The sequence below is a fragment of the Sorex fumeus genome, unplaced genomic scaffold (genome assembly GCF_029834395.1).
Source record: "Sorex fumeus unplaced genomic scaffold, SorFum_2.1 ptg000166l, whole genome shotgun sequence".
NCBI classification, from domain to species: domain Eukaryota; kingdom Metazoa; phylum Chordata; class Mammalia; order Eulipotyphla; family Soricidae; genus Sorex; species Sorex fumeus.
The window spans coordinates 456550-478189 of NW_026606223.1; the positions used below are offsets into that span (position 1 = coordinate 456550).

A 21640-nucleotide genomic window follows, 5' to 3' on the forward strand; every position below is an offset into this window, starting at 1 on the left:
GGTAAATCATACCATTAAAAAAAGCGTACTTAAACACAAAGTGAAGAAAGCACTTTATCAATCCAAACGTTTAAGCACAATCATTACTAACTCCAGAAATGAATAAATGAATCTCCTCTATGAAGGCAAAGGAAAATACAAATAAATAAAAATAAATATGACCTATTTTATCTTTTTTTAATTGGTTTTGTTGGGGGGGTCCACACCCAGCGGTGCTCAGGGCCTACCGGCCACTGGCTTAGGGATCCCTCTTGGCGGGGCTAGGGAGACCATAAGGAGCACCTGGGATCAACTTGGAGTCACTGCACACTCTCTGATAGGCTCTCTCTCCAGCCCCTATTTTATTTTTATTTTAATAAAATACTTGACATGCCTTGATAGTTATAATGTATCACAATCACGATCACGACCACCCTGTTGTTCGTCGATTGCCTTGAGCAGGTGCCAGTAATGTCTTCTTCGTCCTAGCCCTGAGATTTTTTTTTAAAGTGCCATATTCAAGGCTCTTTCAGGGTTAGGAGAATGAGACCCATCATTGTTACTGGTATTTGGCATATTGGGTACACCACGGGGAGTTTTCCAGACTCTGCCATGTGGGCAGGTTACATTTGGTAGCCTGCCAGTTTGTCCAAAGTAGGAATGAGATGATAAGATGTCACTTCCGGGAGCTGAGTGTGATAATCTCTGGATCCTGGCCGTTGTTGGAGTTATACGGCAGTTGGTGGGTGTAACTGTCTAGTTACTGGCAGGTCCAGTCTCAAACCGTGCAGGCTTGGAAATCTCAGCCCTGGGTCCCACACACCTGGGTTCTTCTGCCAGTTCTTTTATGCGTGAGGCTCATCCAAGTGTGTGGAGAGTGGTCCCAGCATGGCCTTGGCTGGGCCCCGGTGGTCTTCAGCTGTTGGGCCCTGGTGGAGACAGTCAGGCATAGGGTAGGAGACTCTGTCTTGTTCTCTCCCAGGAGCTGAGTGTGATGATCTCTGGATCCTGGCCGTTGTTGGAGTTACACGGCAGTTGGTGGGTGTAACTGTCTAGTTATTGGCAGGTCCAGTCCCAAACCGTGCAGGCTTGGAGATCTCAGCCCCGGGTCCCACACACCTGGGTTCCTCTGCCAGTTCTTTTATGCGTGAGGCTCATCCAAGTTATAATGTATAGAGTAAAATATTTTTATACTTTAATTACATATACAAGCACTGTAGCACTGTCCTCCCGTTGTTCATCAATTTGCTCAAGCAGGCGCCAGTAACGTCTTCATTGTGAGATTTGTTACTGTTTTTGGCATATCGATTATGCCACGGGGAGCTTGCCAAGCTTTGCTGTGCAGGGTGGATACTCTTGGTAGCTTGCTGGGCTCTCCAAGAGGGGCAGAGGAATCGAACCCGGGTCAGCCACGTTCAAGGCAAACCCCCAACCCACTGTGCTATCACTCCAGCCCAACATAGGTAAAGATAAAGGTAAAGACCCTCCCGTTGATGGTCGATTTGCTCGAGCGGGCCCAGTAACGTCTCCACTGGAGACTTTGTTGTTACTGTGTCTGGCATCTCGAATACGTCACGGGGAGCTTGCCAGGCTCTGCCGTGCGGGCAAGATACTCTCGGTAGCTTGCCGGGCTCTCCGAGAGGAGCGGAGGAATCGAACTCGGGTTGGCCATGTTGGCCGCTTGTAAGGCGAACGCCCTACCGCTGTGCTATCGCTCTTAGTTGGTGGAGCGATTTGTCTGCCAGCCCAACATATACATAGAAATTTCAAATAAAAATTAAAAGTAACACCACATTCTCTTAGAGTTTATTTTTGAGCACTGGATTCTATCACTTTTTACAGAGACATATAAGGGCTTCTAAAGAAAACTAGAATACAGCATTATTTTGACAGAAAATGTAATTAATAAATTAAGTTACCTCTAGAGAATTAAGAATACCGGTTCTTACAGCAGTATCACTACTGAAGACAAAAATGAATGAAAAACCTCCTGCAAGCCCACGTTGTTTGGATATATTTTCATATCCATCCTCCAAATTTTAATTTATTGGGTAAGTATACTCTGGAAAGATAATCTGATGACAGGGAGGTCAAGGCTTGGATTTCCGCCTTCGTTTTACTCTCAGCCATTAATTCCATCTGTCAGTAAAGTAAGTTGAGTCACATCAGAATTTTTTGTTCCAGTTCCATCAACTCAAACCAGTCAACCTAACTTAACCTTTTCTCTCCCCCAAACCATGAATGGTAGCCTTTATGGTCAGCCAGAATAGTTCAGAACTGTAAAGTTAAAAATATCAGGATGATTTCTAATATCGATGACTCCAATAACCAGGAGTGATCTGTGGTCCTTGGCATTTCATGCCGTCTCCTCCCACTCCCCCATCAACTACGACACAACCTGATCAATGACTATGTAACTGTGACAGGAATGAAAACACGCCACCTCATCCAACCCTTTTCTGTTAGTATTTGTCATTTGACGTTCCAATTATCACTTATTGGCAAACATTATATGCTGGGTATATAATATTTTAAGGAGGCTATTTTCAATATCCTATGGAATAATTACTACTTAAATAAGAGGGAGTGAAACATGCAACATTGAAATTTTAAAGACAAACATAACTTCTTGGGGTCGGAGTGATAGTACAACAGGTAGGGCACTTGCCTTGTAGGCAGCTGACCCGGGATCCATCCCCGACATCCCCATATGGTCCCTTGATCTCCACCAGGAGTGATCCCTGAGTGCAGAGCCAGGAAGAAGCCCAGCTGTGGCCAATTCCCACCCCCAACAACAACAACAACAGAAAAAAAAAGAATAAGAAAAGGAGAGAGGGAGAGAGGGAGGGAGGGAGAGAATTAAAGATAAAGACAGACAGACAGACATACTTCCTGTTTCCAAAAGGGTTGGCAGTTAACATAAGGTCTCTTCAGGATACTGTCAAGTTTCATTTGGTCCTGTTTTGTCAGTGGAATCAAAGTATCTTTGGATATATTTAACCTAAAAAATAGATCTCCAATTCAGCAAAAACAGTGTTCCTATAACTGGAAGAGCACATACATTTCACTTGCGCTTGCACTTACTGTACTACTTTAAGAAACTCAGAAAGAAAAGGAAGAAGATGAGTAAACATTTCCTTGTGAGGGGAGGCAGGAGCACACCCATTGATGCTCAGGGTTGGTTCCCCTGGCAGGATCTACCTAGTGAATGACAGGAATCGAACACAGGTGCAAGGTCAAAGCTCCACCCACTGGGCTATTGCTCCAGCCTCAAGACCCACTTTTTCAATCCATAACTAGGAACAGGAGTGGGCTGAGCCTGGCCTGTCCGCGACACTTGCTGCGGCTGTTTCCCCCCCTTTTTTTTTAAATTTTGGGGCCACACCTGGCTGTGCTCAGGGATCATTCCTGGTAGGGTTTGGGAACCATACGAGACGCTGGGAACTGAACCTGAACTGGCCACCTGCAAGGCGAATGTCCTACCTGTTGTATGGTCACTCCAGTTGCTAGCCCCTTGCTTTGGAAACTACGGGTTGCAATCCCATTTGGTAATAAGGTAACTGCATGCGGGGTGTTCAGAAAAAATAGGCAACAGTAAAAGGTTTCTGCAAAACGACCAAAAATTCAAAATGAACCAGATTATGAATCCAAGATGTTTCTGGTATTTCTCAGGCAAAAAGGGATCCTGAGTGGAAAAGTTGAAGAAATCCTATCCTAAACCAGCAAGCCTTTAAGTTCATGGTAGAAGTTTGTCCTGAGTGGTTTTCCTTCATGTCTTACTCACACAGTAATGGCAGGCACTGGCTATAAGCTGAATGCCAACAGCACCAGCACCCAGTCGCAACTTAGTGGCCGGCAGTGGCACTCATTCTCAGCAGTGCAGCCTGCAGGGTGAGGCTGAGGGCCAGGTGCCAGGACCACAGTTCTGCTGGGCTCTGAATTCGTGGTAATTCACTAAGAATTTTCTTAATGAAAAGGAAAGTTACTCTATCACTTTTTTTTTTTAACTTTTTGTCTTTGGGCCAACCTGGCAGTGTTCAGGGATTACTCCCGGTTGAGCTCCAGGGACCATAGGGGATGCCCGGCATCAAACCCAAGTTGGCCACGCCTAAGGCCAGTGCCATTCCCACTGGACGATGTCTCCGGCCTTCTAATACCGTCTGTACATACTAGATGCATGCACATAGGTCTAGTTTCAAAGTTTAAAGAATGCAATTTTACCTTGGGCTGGAGTGATAGCACAGCAGGTAGGGTGTTTGCCTTGCACGCAGCGGACCCAGGTTCGATTCCTCCATCCCTCTCTGAGAGCCTGGCAAGCTACCGAGAGTATCCCACCTGCACAGCAAAGCCTGGCAAGCTCCCCGTGGCATATTCGATATACCAAAAATAGTAACAAGTCTCACGATGGAGACGTTACTGGTGCCCGCATGAGCAAATTGATGAACAACAGGAGGACAGTGCAGTGCTAATTTTACCTTGATAAGTGTTCAAGAACATGCAAGATCCAGGATTTATGGGGTAGGCTACATTTTGAAGGCGCAAATCCTGAATTTCCCGAGAAAGCTCCAGTTTCAAAGTCTTTTGTGACGCCCTAATTTCATAATTTAATTTGCCAGTGGCAAGTTTCTGGATTGGTGACAATGTGACCCTAGGCTAAGAGTTTCTCTGGAAGCTGTTTCCGTGTGGCTACCACCCTGCTGGCATTATGACTTCAGGATGATCTGGAAGGACTCTTGGGGGAACGCGAGAGACACCAGAGTTCCCCTGAACTCTCCACTTTAACAGTTACTAGATTACTCACACTGAGTGTGCATTAGAAATCATCTTCAGACAAACATACATACACAAAAGTAAATAAAACTTGGATTCACTGGAGCAAAAGCATTAAAAACATAGAGTAAACACTCCTGTGTGTACTCATTTTACTTTTCTTTTTTGTTTGTTTTAGGGCCACACCCAGTGCTCAGGGATTACTCCTGGCTCTGCATTCAGGGATCACTTCTGGCGGTGTTTGGGATACTGGGGATAGAACCCACGTAGGCCTCATGCAAGACAAACCCCTACCCGTGGTCCTATTGTTCTGGCTCCTATAATTTTCTAAGACATGGTTGATCATTACCCCAAATCTGTTTAAACTCTAATTTAAGAAGCAAAAACCTGGGGCTGCAGCGATTGTACAGCGGGTAGGGCATTTGCCTTGCATATGGCCAACCCGAGTTCGACTCCAAGCATCCCATATGGTTCCCTGAGCACCAGCAGGAGTAATTCCTGTGTGCATGGGCCAGGAGTGACCCCTGTGCATCGCTGGGTATGACCCAAAGAGAAAAAAAAAAGAAGCAATAACCTGATACCAAGGTTTGCTCACTGCTAAAGAAATTCAATAAGCATGTTTAAATTCATCATTACTTAACTTTAGGGGCTGGAGAGATAGTACAGTGGGTAGGGCGCTTACAGACTATTGACCCTTATTCAATCCAAAGCATCCTACAAGGTCCCATGAGTGTGCCAGGAATGATTCCCTGAGCATGACCAGGTATGTCCAGAAACCAAAAATGATAGTGGTGGAGATGAGTTAAGTTGGTAATATGGTAAGTTTAGGAAGAGGTGTGTGCTAAGCACGAAAATTAATGGGGAAAGCATGAAAATTAACTTGTCCAGAGGTAAACTCTGAAAAAATGTATAACACGTTTAATCCAGCAATTTTGTGAATCTGTTCTACAGGATAAGAGATGTGAGCAAAGGGTTAGTTTACAGGAAGGTCTCTCCAAACTTTGTAAGAACAGTGATCTGGAAACTACCCAATGTCCCCCTACAACAGATTGACTAGCAAATTCTGGTATGTCCAGAACTGGGACTCAGTGGCATGAGAATTAAAATAAGGCCATAGAAGACAAATGTAATTACTGATATAAAGATAGTCATTATGTATTGAAAGAAAATCATACATAAAATAACAAAGTGTGATCTCAAATTTATGATTATGCACAAAAAGTAATAGACATGGGTAAAGCAACACATACGTGGGTCATTTTTACCTACTTCTTAATACTTTCCTATAATGGATATATATATATATACACACATATATATACATATATGTGAAACTTGTCAAAATTTAGGTTTCAAAACTTTAATAACTTTAAGAGAAAAATTTTAATAAAATTAAATGTCTAAATAGATGATAAAATTGAGTCATGGGTAGGAGTGATAGATAGTACAGAGAGTAAGACACGTGCCTTGCACACGACTGACCTGGGTTTGATGCCCAGCGTCTCATATGTTCCCCCAAGCACCATCAGGAGCAATTCCTCAGCAGAGAGCCAGGAGTAATCCCTGAGCATTGCTGGGCGTGACCCCAAAACAACAACAAAGAAATCTGAGTCATATGGCAAACGATTTTTCTCAATTATTACCATTTAGCTCAACTCAATGTTTTATATTTTCTAAGCATAAAATATTACACAATATTTTGCCATAAAAGTCATAGTTTTCTTGCTAGCTGAACTTTAATTAATGAAATTCATCTGTTAAATATTTTAGTAGTTCTTTTTTGGGTTTTGGGGCCACACCCAGTGATGCTCGGGGCTTACTACTGGCTCTGTGCTCAGACTCTGGAGACCTTCGGGGTGCCAGGGATCAAACCCAGGTCTAACACATGTGAGGCAAGTCCCTTGCCCTCCTTATCCTCTCTCCGGCCCCAATATTTTAGTAGTTTAAATAGAAGAATACTTGTGAATCAAATTCATAACTACATAATGCCAAGTCAGTGTGAACAATATAAAATTTAAAATCCTTCAAAGTGTTGTTCTTTTAGGCTCTGCCACCTTCTGCCGTGTGCCATGAGTTCCCAGCACCCACCTAACCTTTTAACATCTGAAGGGAGGAGACCGAGCCATCTTACAGCCGGAACGGTGAGATTGTGGGCTTCGAAGGACATAGACTAAAACAAAACACAGAAGATTAGACAAGACTAAGTTGCAGAGAACTAGAATACTTATTTTTGTAGTCAAATTTTTCACTTTTGAAAAAAGATAAGTACTAAAGTTCACATAGAACTGAAGACAATCACCTGGAGCTTCAATCAGTCAGCTGGACTTCCGGTCACAGAGAAGGGAGAAAACCTCTCAGTAATATGTGTCTTTGATTTTCCATCAAATAAAACTACAAACGAATCCTCTGGCCTGCATTTATTACTGTGACTCAGTGTCTTAACTTCTTGCTATCCCTTCCATCTGCTACAAACGTACCCCAGGGACACTCAGGCTGCACACTGCTGATCCCCAAAAGCTCTTGGTAGGCCCACCCCTAGAGATTCCAAACAAGGGTGGGGTTGGGGTTTGGGCTGAGATCTGCAGTTCTGTGAGTCCCAAAGTGAGGCTGACCGTGCTGGTCCTGGACCACACTTTGAGAACCCTGGTCAGTGGCACTGGCACATTCTAGCACTGACATGTGGTGGTTTTCTCATTTCTTCTTATGGTGGGAGAAAAAGAAATTGGCAAAGTTAGAATCTGAGGTTATATATAATTTCCAGAGCATGTTTGTCGATCACACAGTGCTATGAACCTTGGGGTACCACAATCCTTTCAGCAAATCAAGGGAGTAGAGAATGCCTCTTGCCCACAGCTAACCCGACTTTGCCAGCTGTGGTGACACTGGTTGTGTTAGAAGCCGAATCAGCCCCTGAAAAAGCCTGGCTGTAGCCTAGGAAATTAGCTCCCCGGCACATTTGGAGGCCCCCTGCTCACGAGGAAATGCAGAAACCACACGACCGAACAGGAAATCTTACAGTGGCAAAGCAGGAAACTACTTTTCTGTACTCACCATAGATCCATACTTGTAAATACACATTATTTCTATGCCTGGTAAAAAAATTGCTAAAATTAGTCTCGTATGTTATAGCCTTCAACATTTGCACTCTCAAATTATATCTAATATCAGTAACGGTTATGTTTGTGGGCTAATATTATGATGAAGAACTTATTGTTCAGTTTGAAATGGCAAATTAGCAATATAAACTGCCTCAAAGTCATAATCAATCATATTAGACATGAATCATATCAATAATATTTTTTTAAATTTTACAAATGTTCTAAGTAAAACCACAACTACAAATATGTTTTAATTGTGACTCTTGGTTCAAATAGTCAAGTGATGATAAATTACCGTGTGGATCAGCATCTACAAGAGTGAAAATGGGAATCTGAAATGTGTCCCACAGCTTCCTGACTAAAAGTCTGGTGTTCAGATCCGGCACTCCCTTTCCCTAAAAGCAAGAGTGAAAGTAAGCATTCTGATTCCAGTCGAATGAAACTATTGAAAGGATGGCTTAATTTCACCGGAAGTGTAGAAATTCACTTTCCGTTTTGGGTAGGGGAAGGCTGATGCAGACTAGAGTAAATGCACAGTACGTACAACGTGCTAAGATGCCCACCATGATTCCTAACACTCACTCAAACTCCCCAGTCCTGGAAAGAGCCCTAAAGGAAGTATTTCAGCACAAACAGGAACGGAGAAAGTCTGCACCAAGACACTGCCACTTATGATGACGAGCTACTAAGGAGTCAGACCATCTAGCCTCCGGGACAAAGAGAGGCTGCGCCATCGGCTCTGCACTACTTAGCGGGCTGAACTCGGGGGATGAGGAAACCAGCCTGTGTTTCATTCAGGGCTCTGTGGGACGCCTTACAGGGTGTTTATAAGGTTATTACAGAGCTTAAATTAATAATCATAAAGCACTCAGAAGAGTACCTGGCTTAAATTTAGGATTTAATAAACCTCAAGTGGTGAAATAACACAAAGTTATTTAAACACTAATTATGTAGAAAAAATAATGTACGGAGTATTAAAGTAACACTGAGAGAGAAAAGCAGAAAACCACATAAAGCATGAGCAGCAAAGGAAGCAAGAAGAGATTAAGAAGGACTTGGAGTTGAAATTCCCTCGCTGCCTATCCTTAGCAGGAGACAATAGGCCGGTTACCAAGTCTTATTAGTCCGTGGCATCATTTATAAGATGGAGATAAATATGCCTGCCACACAAAATTCAGTGAGTAGCGCTCGATAGAAATGCGGAACTGTGTGAATGCCAACAGTCATTTATCGTGGTGGTAATTACGTCCCTGCACCCCAGGACCCTATTATTGGAATGGAATGCTGACAGCCCCTGCCTCCCAGGGATGTCTGGGAGCCTTTACCAGCTGATATGAGACCATGAGCAGTAAATGCCGACCCAAACCATGTCAAGTGCTTAGCAGACTAGAGTGAATGATAGTGTAGTTTAACTTTTCCCTTGGAGAAAAGAGAGCACATTGAGTGGCAGAAGGTCAAACCTTGTAGCATTTGAACATTCGAAACTTTGGAAGATGTACCAGAGGACATCGAGTGACGAATGGCCCCTCCCAGTCTGACCCTCAGCTCCGCACTGCAAAAGGAAGCCACTACTGCTGGGCTTGTGGGTGTTTCATGGTAGTGGACCCATCACCAGTGGGGATGGCACAGAAGCAGGGCACAAGAAGAGTAACAGTAGGCAAAGAGGGTGCTGGGTGTTTTTTCCCTTCTACAATGGTTGTTGTGTTGCCTTCTAACCAGCTATGCTAGCTGCGTATCTCCAAAGTGTTCGTACCAAACGAACCCTCCAGCGCCCAGGGCGAGCCGGAGACCCAGGTCTCTGCAGCTTTCCTCAGCTGTCGTGGTGTGAGTCAAGAAAAAGAAGACGACAAGGCTGGAAAGTGAATCTGAGGGCAGCCTCCGCAAGAAGATATTTCTGGGGCTCAAATATAGACTATTTTTGGGGGGTGGCATATCCGGCGGTGCTCGGGGATCATTCCTGGCAGGGTTCAGGGGGCTCCATGGGGTGCCAGGGATTGATTTCAGGTCAGGAGTGTGCGAGGCAAGGCCCCTACTCGCAGTCTTCTCCCTCCCGCCCCTACTTAGTTTAGAGGTTTCAGGCTGCACCTCCCATCTTAACTATGGACTCTTCACTGAAGCAGGCAAACGTCACAAGGATTTCCTGCTAAAATCTCAACATCCCGCTTCCAAAACCACACACCAAATCTTTCCTCCTTTCTGCACTTGGTGTGTGTGTGTGTGTGGGGGGGGGGGCAGAAGTAGGGGGAGAGGGGGAACAAAGGATTTAAAAAATTGTGCTTCCAAGAGGCGACCCAGGGGGGCAGGAGGGAAACTGGGACACTGGTGGAGGGAAGTAGACCCTAGTGAAGGGATTGGTGTTGGAGTACCGAAATCTAAGACACACTCAGGAATCACTCTGTTAACTCTGTAACTCATGGTGGTTCAAAAAAAGTTTAAAGTATCTTTCCTTCTGAACAGAGCCTTCTTGTCAGTGACCCTCAGTCCTTCCCCGCAAGTTTTCTTTTCTCTCTCATTTGTTTTCTTCACTGGTCACTTGCCTGTGCCCTCCCCTTCTGATGCCATTTCCCCCTGGAATATTCTGGGAGTCCACCTGGGGGGGGTCCCATGGCCCAGGCTGAGAAAGGAGAGGTGACTCTCAACCATGCCATCATGTCAGTCATTCTGATCCCTCACCCAGGCTCCCCAAGGCCACTGGAATGGCCCTTAGGAAAGGCCTCCCTCAGTCTCCTCCCCGCTGATCCTGACACCAAGACGGCCACCCACAGCTCCCCTGGCTCCTGGCCCTCCCGACCTAACTGATGCTTCTGCTAAACATTCTTCAGCATTCTACCACGAGGCCCCTGGGACTGCCCCCATTTCCCAGATGCCTCAGCCCCCACCACTCAGCCCCCTGCGGCCTACAGTTCTGCATTACTGGCACTTTCCCAAACATTGAAAGTAAGTGGGTGCCTTTGACCGAATTAACTTGCTACACAAAGTGGAGTGAGGAAAAGGAGGCGTGGCTTGTTTTGTTCCATTTCCCCCCAAAGCCTCAGGGCTACCAAGTTTGAGTCTAGACATGCCCCTGGGAAAGGTGACACCCCTCCCCCCAAAAGACTGGCTCAACTCGCTATAGCAAGTCACTGTACTTAAAAAATGGGACCACTACCCTTATTTCAGTGAGATTTAGTGTGATTTAAATGAACTTTTTGGGCATTTTTGTTCTATAACCCCAAAGGGCGCTTCCAATTGATTAGAGAATAACATCATAAACTCCCTTGTAAAATGCTCTAAATTGTGTTGGTCTTGGAACTGTGTTAAAAGTCTATGATGTACCGTCACCATGATGCAGGGAGACATTTTGTGGCAAAAGCTATCATCTAGGAGGCGCTGAAATGTTGCATCTTTTTCTACAATTAACAGAAATTTCGCATCTGTGATTAAGTCTGTGAAGTTAAGGCTGATAAACAGAAGACAAGGGTATTTCAGTTTCACCACCGACTGAAAAGCCGCTCTTGGTTCAGTAGTTTCCATTTTATCTACAAACGTAGAAACGAATCCTTAGGTCTGTCTTCCCCACAAGATGGGGAATGCCTAAGAGTCCTGAAGAGGAAACCATGGTGTGTTCCTCTTGGCCACTATAAGGTCTAATTGGTTCCATTTACAAGATGAATGCTTGATTTATTAGAGTAATGAGTGAAATGAACATTCTGTAAGTTTATACGGTTTTTCCCTCTCAAAGGATACTCTGAATTCCTTGAATATTAGATGGCACAGCTACAGCCTAAGTTTAAAAAAACAAGACAGATTTTATTTTAAATATAAAGTAAGGATAACCACATTTTAACTTTTATCACACCGACTATATTTTCATTTTTCTTTGGAAAAGAAACCTCTGGTGGCCAATGAAAGAAGAAAACCAGTGGGAAACATTTACTCCTCGGAAGGAAAAGAGATGAATGACCCCAAACCTTTTCCCAGCAAGGAAAGACTTCCTTAGGCCACTGCTCACTGCAATTACTCTTCTCCTTGCTAAATCGCTAAGTCGGCCCCTTCTGATGGTTGTGCCAGTTGCTGCTCTGGGCCTTCTATATATCCAAACCCAACGGGCAGTGTAGTGCGAAACATTAATTTCAGAAATGGAAAATGGTATGGAATATATACAAATAAACTTGCGGAAACATCAAGCTTCACTCCACCTGGATCAACAGGCTGCTTGGTTTTGCTTTATGCTGTTGGTTCCTGTCACAGTGCCAGGGATAAAATCCAGGGCCCTGCACACCCCAGGTCAATGCTCTTCCATGGAGCCCCACTCCCATTCCACAACTGAACACTGCTTAGAAAAATCCTTATTTTTGTTTCTTTCAGATGACACTTGACAATCGACGTATTTTCAAACTAAATAATATATAACCCTGCAAATCAAGTACCTATGCATCCTTTCCTTTTAGTTTAAAATCTGAATCTCAAGACTATGTAACAAAGGAGATAAAATTCATTTTTAAAACAAAGGCTCTAAAAGGGTGTTGGGAATGTGAAAATATTCAGTAAGCTTACGGTTGCGCCACAGGTACAATTCACTTTGGTGCCATCTTCCTCCATGTACCTCAGATTGCCGGCAATCAAACCTTTTGATGTAGATAACTGAAAAGATAATGGACATATCTGAAAACTGTCCATGACTTTTTTGCTTGGTTTTGAGGCCACACCTGGTGGAATTCAGAGCTACTCGTAGCTCTGTGTTTAGGGATTGCTCCTGGCAGTGCTGAGGAGGCCATATGTGGCGTCAGGGACCAAACCCGGGTCAGCCACAAGCCAGGCAAAAGGCAAGCACCTTATCCATGGAACTATCCTTAGGGCTCCATGTGTATACTTGGCAAAGTCCAGATCGGAATTTTTAAAATGAAGAAAAAAATATATATTTATGTTTTTCTTTCTCTCAATGTATTCAGAAGTGAAATCTATTTGGGGAATACCATTTTTTTTTTGCTCATTTGTATCAGGGGCTATACTGAAACTAGAAAATTCAGATTCATAATGAGGGTTGAAGATATATCTCCACAGGCTGAGCGCCCACACTGCACACAGGAGGCCCAGACAGTTCAATCCCTGGCACTGCATAGAGTTCTCAAAACTGCCAGGAGCAACTCCCAAGCACAGGGCTAGGAGCAGCTTCTGAATACCACCGGGTGTGAACTTCAAAACGAAACAAAAAGCCCCCAAAAAGTAATGAGAAAAAAAATACTATCACACATTTCAAAAGGAATAGACTTATTCTATTATAATTATACATTGTTTTAAAGTAAAATGGTTTGTATTGTTACTTACTATATGTAGACTCCTCCTTGGCAATTTCAACATGCAGGAAATGTCATTGATAATATTGTCCACAATGGTCTGATTACCAAAGAGTTGGCTGTCTGTATAATATATGTCTCTATGAAGATTTAAAATACATACTTTTAGTTAAACATATTCTCTTCGAATATGACAAGAATTGTGGCATTATCTAAAGAAAATGTCAACTGGATGAAACAACTTATAAATGATTACATCAATTACCCATCGTTTAGCAAACTTCTCTAACACTTCAAAATATATCTTGCAAATTTATCCAACTCAATGTTACATTACCTTTTAAAGAGGAATTTGCCAGGTCAACGTATTTACCTTTTGGTTGCATAAGTGTTGCTCTGTACCAATTTATAAATCATGGATAATATTTTAAGAATTAGAGCTGCAAAATAAGACGCAATCAACAAGTTATGCTCATCATTTCTCTTCCCAATCAAAAATATACTTCTATCATGGATTTGAACTCTACCTGCTTTCTGTAACATAAATATTTTTTATCTATGATGAAAACTATTTATAGCAGTGTAATAATCTATAGAACAATAATTACCAGAAGAGTTAAACAAATTTGATGGTACTAATAGTAGCAAGGGTGACATGTACTGAATTATTTACACTGAAAATTGATTTTGAAATGATAGTGTAACTACCATGGTTAGTGACATAAAAAATTCTAAAAAGTTATTTCAACTAATGGGTGGTCTTTTTGACTAGGAACAACTGAAACCCAGAAAATAACTAAAATCATTTTAGTACTAAAAAGTTAAGAAAGGTCATTTACCAAACTTTTTCACTGATTTTGTTGAATCACTTCTGATTTTTCTCATGGCACAATTACATACCATCTGAAGACCCACAGAATCTTCAAACCTATCATTTTAAAACAGGAGAATAAAATGAACAAAATTATCCCTGAACTCAAAATGGTCTATACTTACTGTCCTATTTAAACTGAATCTTTGAGGAACTTGTTTATAAGCGTAGCTAATTCTAGTAATTAGGAAATTAGCTTTGTGACAAGAGAAGCACTAAAGGACAGTGTCTAAAATGAATGCATTATATATCTTTACGCAGTGAGCGTCTGGGTATTATTTCTTGGAAAGACAGTGTGTGTCAACTATTTTCAAAAACCTTGTAAGTTTATTAGTGTTTTGTTTCTTTTAATAATTACTCCATTTAGTGTTGTTTCAAAATATCTTACTTTGGACGTACCTCCCAAGCTATATTAATTTACTTATATTGAGTTACTAAATTGAACTGCCAAGCCTGTCCTAAAGGTGGCAGAAGGCACCAGGCAAAGATGCCATGTGTCAGTTCTTAAGGCTTAAGGAAACCCAACTTGGAAAACATGATTTAAAGGTTTATAACTTCTATTGATCATACTGACACTGAGTATTTAGCACCCAAGGTGCCTCAAATGAACTTTAGCTCTGTTTCTGTAATTTTACTGAGAGCTGCTCTTGTAGTATTTTGCATTATTTTTTGGAAGTTCCTTCAGGTTGAATATTTGAAGAAGCGAAACAAAATAAAGGGCTATAGAGGGTTTGAGGACGTGGATGTTGTTGGTTGGTATTGCCCTCCCTTGACACGTGACAGCAGGGGAGAGGTCCTAGGGAAAAGAGTTTCTGAAATGTGCTCAGGACACATTTATTTTGATCTCAGTATGGAACTGGGTGTAGCAAGTGGTTTACATGGGAAGCTCAGATGAGATTCCCACAGGTCACATTCCCCCCTTCGAAAGTGCAGACTCAAGTCCAGAACACTTTTTAGCAGGACTGCAAGATTTGAGCATATGCATTTTGAATTCTAACCTCTTTTGGAATTTCATTTTTGTTGTTACCGTTGTTCCTAGCAGTGTTTTTCTTTCACCTTCTTTCATAGCTCGTTCTAGTTTATACAACCTGATTCTATGGTGGTGTACTTTGTAAAATTCCTTAAATCTATTTTTGGCAGAATAAAGACAATAAAAAGAATGAAATCTGACAAACTCAAATATATTCAAGTAATGGCACACTACACTTAAAAACAAACTTAAGAGAATGCCCACTTTATATTTTCCCAGCTGGATCTGCTGTCTATTGTGAATGCAGGTGCTTCATTTCTCGCCAAGCTTTTGACTATGTCCTGGATAGTATTTTCTATAGATGCAAGAACCTCAGAACTGAAACAATAAACAGAGATTCAATTTCAGTTATATATAAGGCCTTTAACATGGCGTAACATTCCTCAGACCAGTATTAACCCTTTGTTTCATTAGTTAACAGAAGGTAATCCATATGATAATGATCACTCCCATTAAATTCTGACATCAGCACTGCATTAAAAGAACAGTTTTATAGTGGTTTCATTCCAAGAAATGCCATTTTCTTGTAATTTTTTCCAAGCAATTGATAGTTAAAGTAACACCTCCCATTTAGAGTAATAACTAGAAATAGAACTTAGCAATGGATTTCGTGCATTCCTCATAGTAATCTACTTTAAATACAAACTAATTGGATCAAAATACTACTGAAAATGTTTTAATTTAAAATGATGTAATATTGGTCTTGGATTCCATTTCTTTTCCAAAAATGCAACGCGAAAAGAACATTTCAAAAGAAATACTTCTTGTTGTAGTGCATTACTCTAACTGATCTCAGTCCTTTTGAATTTTAGTGATACAAAAAGAAAAAAACTTTAATCACTACCATGAAAGGACTTGGCAACCCTTAACACCACTTTAGAGCAAAATATTAAGACATAGCCCAGTGTTTTTTTTGTCAGCTGACTTCTAATTTCACAAGCCATCAGCTTCAAAAAATGTTGCTCTGTTATAAATACCATTAGCAATCTGCTGGGAAGGGAAATCAAATTAAATCTAGAGAATAGGCAAAATGGAGTGCAATTTCCACAAAAAACGTCAGAGCTTTCATTGAAAAACGCCTGGATCAGAAAATAAATTTCAAAATAGTCTCTCTCCTCTGATAGCTGATAAAAATTCATTCCAACATCTCGTTTTCTCCCGTCTGGGGGTGGAAAAGGTTCAAGGAAGTGTCCTAGCCAACTCTTGAGATACAATCGGGCGATTTACGTCCGAAATGTCAACGTCTCATTAACATAGCAAGTTAAGAAAAGTGAAAGCTCCTTCCCGCCTCCTTTCTCCCCGCTAAAACCCTCCTGTAGAAATGGGTCTGCTGGTGGGTTTTTCTCTTCTTTCGTTGTTTTGGCAGTTGGCTCGGGCTTAAAAATAAGACGCTGATTTGTTTAGGCTGCAAAGCTCCGCTGATAAAACCGACAGGGCAGATGCAGGGCGCGCTGCGCTGTCCGGAGACGCGGGCCTCGACCCTCCGTGGTCGGTTTGGTTGGTCAGCACCTGCTCGGCCTGACCGGAAGCCCGTCGTTTCCAACCGGCGGCCCGGCTCCTCGGAATCGCGTCCAACGCGCGGCCCCCTTGTTCGCTGGGGTCCACGCTCCTCCGTGAGAACCCACGACGCCTCGATTCCCGCCTCTCCTCTTAAAAAAAACGGTTAAAGCCCTGGAAAGTCCCACCCGCCACTGCCCACCAATCTAAACACACACACACACACACACACTCACACACTCACACACATGCGCACACACACAGCCCAAACCACCCGCCACTCCCCACCAATTTACACACACACACACTCACACTCACACACATGCGCGCACACACAGCCCAAACCACCCGCCACTCCCCACCAATTTACAAACACACACACACACACACTCACACTCACACACATGCGTGCACACACAGCCCAAACCACCCGCCACTCCCCACCAATTTACACACACACACACACACTCACACTCACACACATGCGCGCACACACAGCCCAAACCACCCGCCTCTCCCCACCAATTTACACACACACACACTCACACTCACACACATGCGCGCACACACAGCCCAAACCACCCGCCACTCCCCACCAATTTACAAACACACACACACACTCACACTCACACACATGCGCGCACACACAGCCCAAACCACCCGCCACTCCCCACCAATTTACAAACACACACACACACTCACACTCACACACATGCGCGCACACACAGCCCAAACCACCCGCCACTCCCCACCAATTTACACACACACACACACACTCACACTCACACACATGCGCGCACACACAGCCCAAACCACCCGCCACTCCCCACCAATTTACACACACACACACACACTCACACTCACACACATGCGCGCACACACAGCCCAAACCACCCGCCACTCCCCACCAATTTACAAACACACACACACACTCACACTCACACACATGCGCGCACACACAGCCCAAACCACCCGCCACTCCCCACCAATTTACAAACACACACACACACTCACACTCACACACATGCGCGCACACACAGCCCAAACCACCCGCCACTCCCCACCAATTTACAAACACACACACACACTCACACTCACACACATGCGCGCACACACAGCCCAAACCACCCGCCACTCCCCACCAATTTACACACACACACACACACTCACACTCACACACATGCGCGCACACACAGCCCAAACCACCCGCCACTCCCCACCAATTTACAAACACACACACACACTCACACTCACACACATGCGCGCACACACAGCCCAAACCACCCGCCACTCCCCACCAATTTACAAACACACACACACACTCACACTCACACACATGCGCGCACACACAGCCCAAACCACCCGCCACTCCCCACCAATTTACAAACACACACACACACTCACACTCACACACATGCGCGCACACACAGCCCAAACCACCCGCCACTCCCCACCAATTTACACACACACACACACACTCACACTCACACACATGCGCGCACACACAGCCCAAACCACCCGCCACTCCCCACCAATTTACAAACACACACACACACTCACACTCACACACATGCGCGCACACACAGCCCAAACCACCCGCCACTCCCCACCAATTTACAAACACACACACACACTCACACTCACACACATGCGCGCACACACAGCCCAAACCACCCGCCTCTCCCCACCAATTTACACACACGCACGCACACACTCACGCACGCACACACGTACACACACATGCACACACGTGGGTACACGCACACGCACACACACGCACACACACAGCCTCACCAACGCCAAACTGGCGCCAACTCTCAGTCCCAGGAAAACCTCAGAAAACTGTTGCCTAGCAGCGTGGAAGCTTCCGGAACATTCTAGACGGGGTACGTTCTAGCAGCTGGGGTGAGGGGGGGGTCGTCGACAGACGTTTGAGTTGGAGTTAAGGGTCACGGGCTGGGCGCCTGAGGGGGCCTCTGGGGGTGCCTGAGGCGGCTCCCGAGGGGGCTTTGGGGGTGCCTGACCCCCGAGGGGGTCTCTGGGGGTGCCTGACCCCTGGAGGGGCTTTGGGGGTGCCTGACCCCCGATGGGGGCTCTGGGGGTGCCTGAGGCGACTCCCGAGGGGGCTTTGGGGGTACCTGACCCCTGAGGGGCTCTGGGGGCTCTGACCCTGAGGGGGTCTCTGGGGGTGCCTGACCCCTGAGGGGCTCTGGGGGCGCCTGACCCCTGAGGTGGGCTCTGGGGGGTGCCTGGCCCCCGAGGGGGGCTCTGGGGGCGTCTGACCCCGAGGGGGGCTCTGGGGGTGCCTGAGGCGGCTCCCGAGGGGGCTTTGGGGGTACCTGACCCCTGGGGGGCTCTGGGGGCTTCTGACCCCCGAGGGGGGCTCTGGGGGCGTCTGACCCCGAGGGGGGCTCTGGGGGCGCCTGAGGCGGCCCGCGGGGCTGCTCGCGGCTCTCAGGCCTGTACCTGGAGGCCGGGCCCCGGGGCGCGCCCGCCCGCCCGCCGCCGCCCCCGCCTCTCAGGGCGGCCAGCAGGGAGGCGCGGTGCCGGTCGACCGCCTCGAAGAACGAGGCCTCGGGCCCCATGGGCGCGAACGCCATGAGGACACGACCCGCCGCGGGGCGGCAGCGGACGGGGAACGCGGCCGATTTTCCCGGACTTTCCCCGCTTTCGGCCAGCACGTGCACTGAGTCCGCGCATGCGCGAGTGTGGAGGGGGCGGCACCTGCGCGCCGGGACTGCGCATGCGCCACGCACGCCCCTGAGTGCAGGCGCACAGGACACCACTGGCTGCAGCCGCGTGGGAGTCCTTGGTCCAGGTCGGGCCTGGGCTCTTCCAGCAGAAGCGTCGGTGTTGCTCCTCCCCCGTGGAGCGTCGTGCCCACGAGTCTTCCTTTCTCGAAAGAAAAGGCCAGGGGGTGGCTCCAAGAATTGGCGTGTGCGTTTTGCACTCAGGACGCCCCAGCACCACACGTGCCCTACACACACCCGCCCCCCCCACCCCACGCTCAGCACCGTTGGGGGGCCCTCCTCCCCCTCTGAAGCCTGGGTCCTTTGAAGACTTACGGAGGGCCAGCAGTGTGCCAGACACTGTTGTTCGCCCAGGGCTCAGCTGTGATCAAGGGAAGTGAAATTCCTGTCCTGGCGAACGTTTCAAGCGAGGTCACAAAGCGCATTTCACTGCGTCGCTCTCTTTCATGCTGGCAGCCACCCTGGAGGTCCCTGCTGTGATCATGTGGATTTTGCAGGAGAGAGAAAGGGAGGCCCACAAGCTCAGGCATGCCGGGCTTAACACCCCCGCGGCCCCAGTCACTTTGTAAGGCCGCCAGATTTAGCAAATTAAAATACAGCACGCTCGGTTAAGTTTGGATTTCGGGTAAACAATGCATACTTCTGATCGGCTCTTTTAGGTCTCCTGCAATCTTTGGGACACAGTTTTACTAAGAAAAATATTCAGGGGCTTATCTGAAATTCGAATTTAATGGGACTTCCTCACCTCGCAATTTCCCCGCTGCTCTCTGAGCGTCCTAGAGCGGAGGACGACCGCTGAGGTCCAGAGAGCAGCAGGGGGAACCCCAGGGCTCCACAGCATGTGGGGGCCTGTTCTGCGTGGGTGGAGACCTCCCGGGGCTCTGCCCAGAGGGCCTAGGGCTGGGTCCCCTCCCAACCGTTCCTGAGAAGCAGATTGCTCCCTTTGTTCCCGGCTAGTTGGTAGTTTTGAAAGAAGGCTACTTTGCCAAAATAAACAGGAGTGATGCTTTGTTTCTGTCTTAATGTTTCCTGGGCACATTCTGTGCCTGTCTTGCACCCCGTGTGCCTGGGGCCGTCGTCATCATCATCATCATCACAACAGGTTCTTACCCGGGCTCTGCACTCCTGTGAGCCAATACCACCCCTGTCGCCACCCGGTCAAGCTGAGCCCTTACACTTGGGTGCCTCCCTGAGTATAAAGAGGGGCGTTCTTGTTAACTTGGCACTAGAGAAGGGCATTTGCACCAGCTTCCCAGGAGGTCAAAATTCGTGACCCGTTTCACAGAGGAAGAAACTGAGGGTTGAGCGCTTTGTGTGAGAGGGCGCTCCCGGGAGGCCCAGAGCTGAGAGGCTGATCTCAACTCCAAATTCTTGGGCTGAGCACTGTGGCGAGGCCCCTGGGCTGCATGTCAGTTTTGGGCGCGGCCTTTTGTGGTAAGGATGACTGACCCCTCCGGACTCCGTTTGCTCATCTGCACCTGAGGCCTGGCGGCAGGTGACCAGTTATCATCTTCCGGGAGGAACAAACACGCAGGAGGCTTTTTTTTTTTTATTAGTGAGACACCATGAGGTACAGTTGTAGACTTACAAATTTTGTGCTTGGGTTTCAATTATACAGTGATCAAATACCCATCCCTCCACCAGTGCCCATTTCCCACCACCACGGATCCCAGTATCCCTCCCACCCCCATCCCCCCATCCCACCCTGCCTCTGTGGCAGGGCATTCCCCTTTGTTCTCTCTCTCTCTTTGGGTGTTGTGGTCTGCAAAAGAGGCATTGAGTGGCAATCATGTTTGGTCTAGAGTCTACTTTCAGCATGCTTCTCCCATACTGGGAGGATCCTCCCAAAATCCTTTATTTGGTGCTCCCTTCGCTTTGAAGGAGAGTGCAAGGTTTGACTGTTCCAGGTGCCTCTCTCCAGGGACCGGCACCAACCGTCCGTCCTTATCCCCGAGTCTTTGATATCACGGAGCACCGAGCTCAGCCGTGGAGTCCAGAGCGAAAGCCCGTGGCCAGGCCGGATGTGACATGAAAGTTTCTGAGCTGGGCGGGGGCCCGGGGAGGGAATCAAAACGGCCCAGGGAGCCGACCCATCAAGAGCCCGGCATTCCTGCCCGAGAAACCGCAAAGTGCTGACTTGAAAGGCCGAGCACCGTTCCCACTGCGGCAGACCAAAGGGAGGGCACCCGGCGCCCGGCAGCTGATTCCCTCCAGGTACCGGCGGGGCTCAGGTCACTTCACGCACTGACAGGCACCGCCTCACATCAAAGCCACCCCTCCCAGCCCGGGGCGGAGAGAGGAAAAACATTTTCCGCCTGCCCCTAGCAACCAGCGGCCGAGGGAACTCCTCTGCTCCGTGGCAGCCGCAG

At 46.4% G+C, this 21640-nt stretch overlaps 1 protein-coding gene across 1 annotated transcript; it reads right to left on the reverse strand.

Moving 5' to 3' along the window:
- Positions 1-1998: 1998 nt before the first annotated feature.
- Positions 1999-19121, reverse strand: SPO11 (SPO11 initiator of meiotic double strand breaks). Its single transcript, XM_056107453.1, has 12 exons — positions 18988-19121; positions 13963-14051; positions 13497-13563; positions 13155-13263; positions 12384-12470; positions 11574-11610; positions 11163-11272; positions 8143-8242; positions 7801-7838; positions 6843-6919; positions 2869-2980; positions 1999-2118 (listed from the first exon to the last, which is right to left on the reverse strand). Exons 1-12 carry the CDS (start codon positions 19119-19121, stop codon positions 1999-2001), a joined length of 1080 nt encoding a protein of 359 aa, XP_055963428.1.
- Between the last annotated feature and the right edge of the window lie 2519 nt (positions 19122-21640).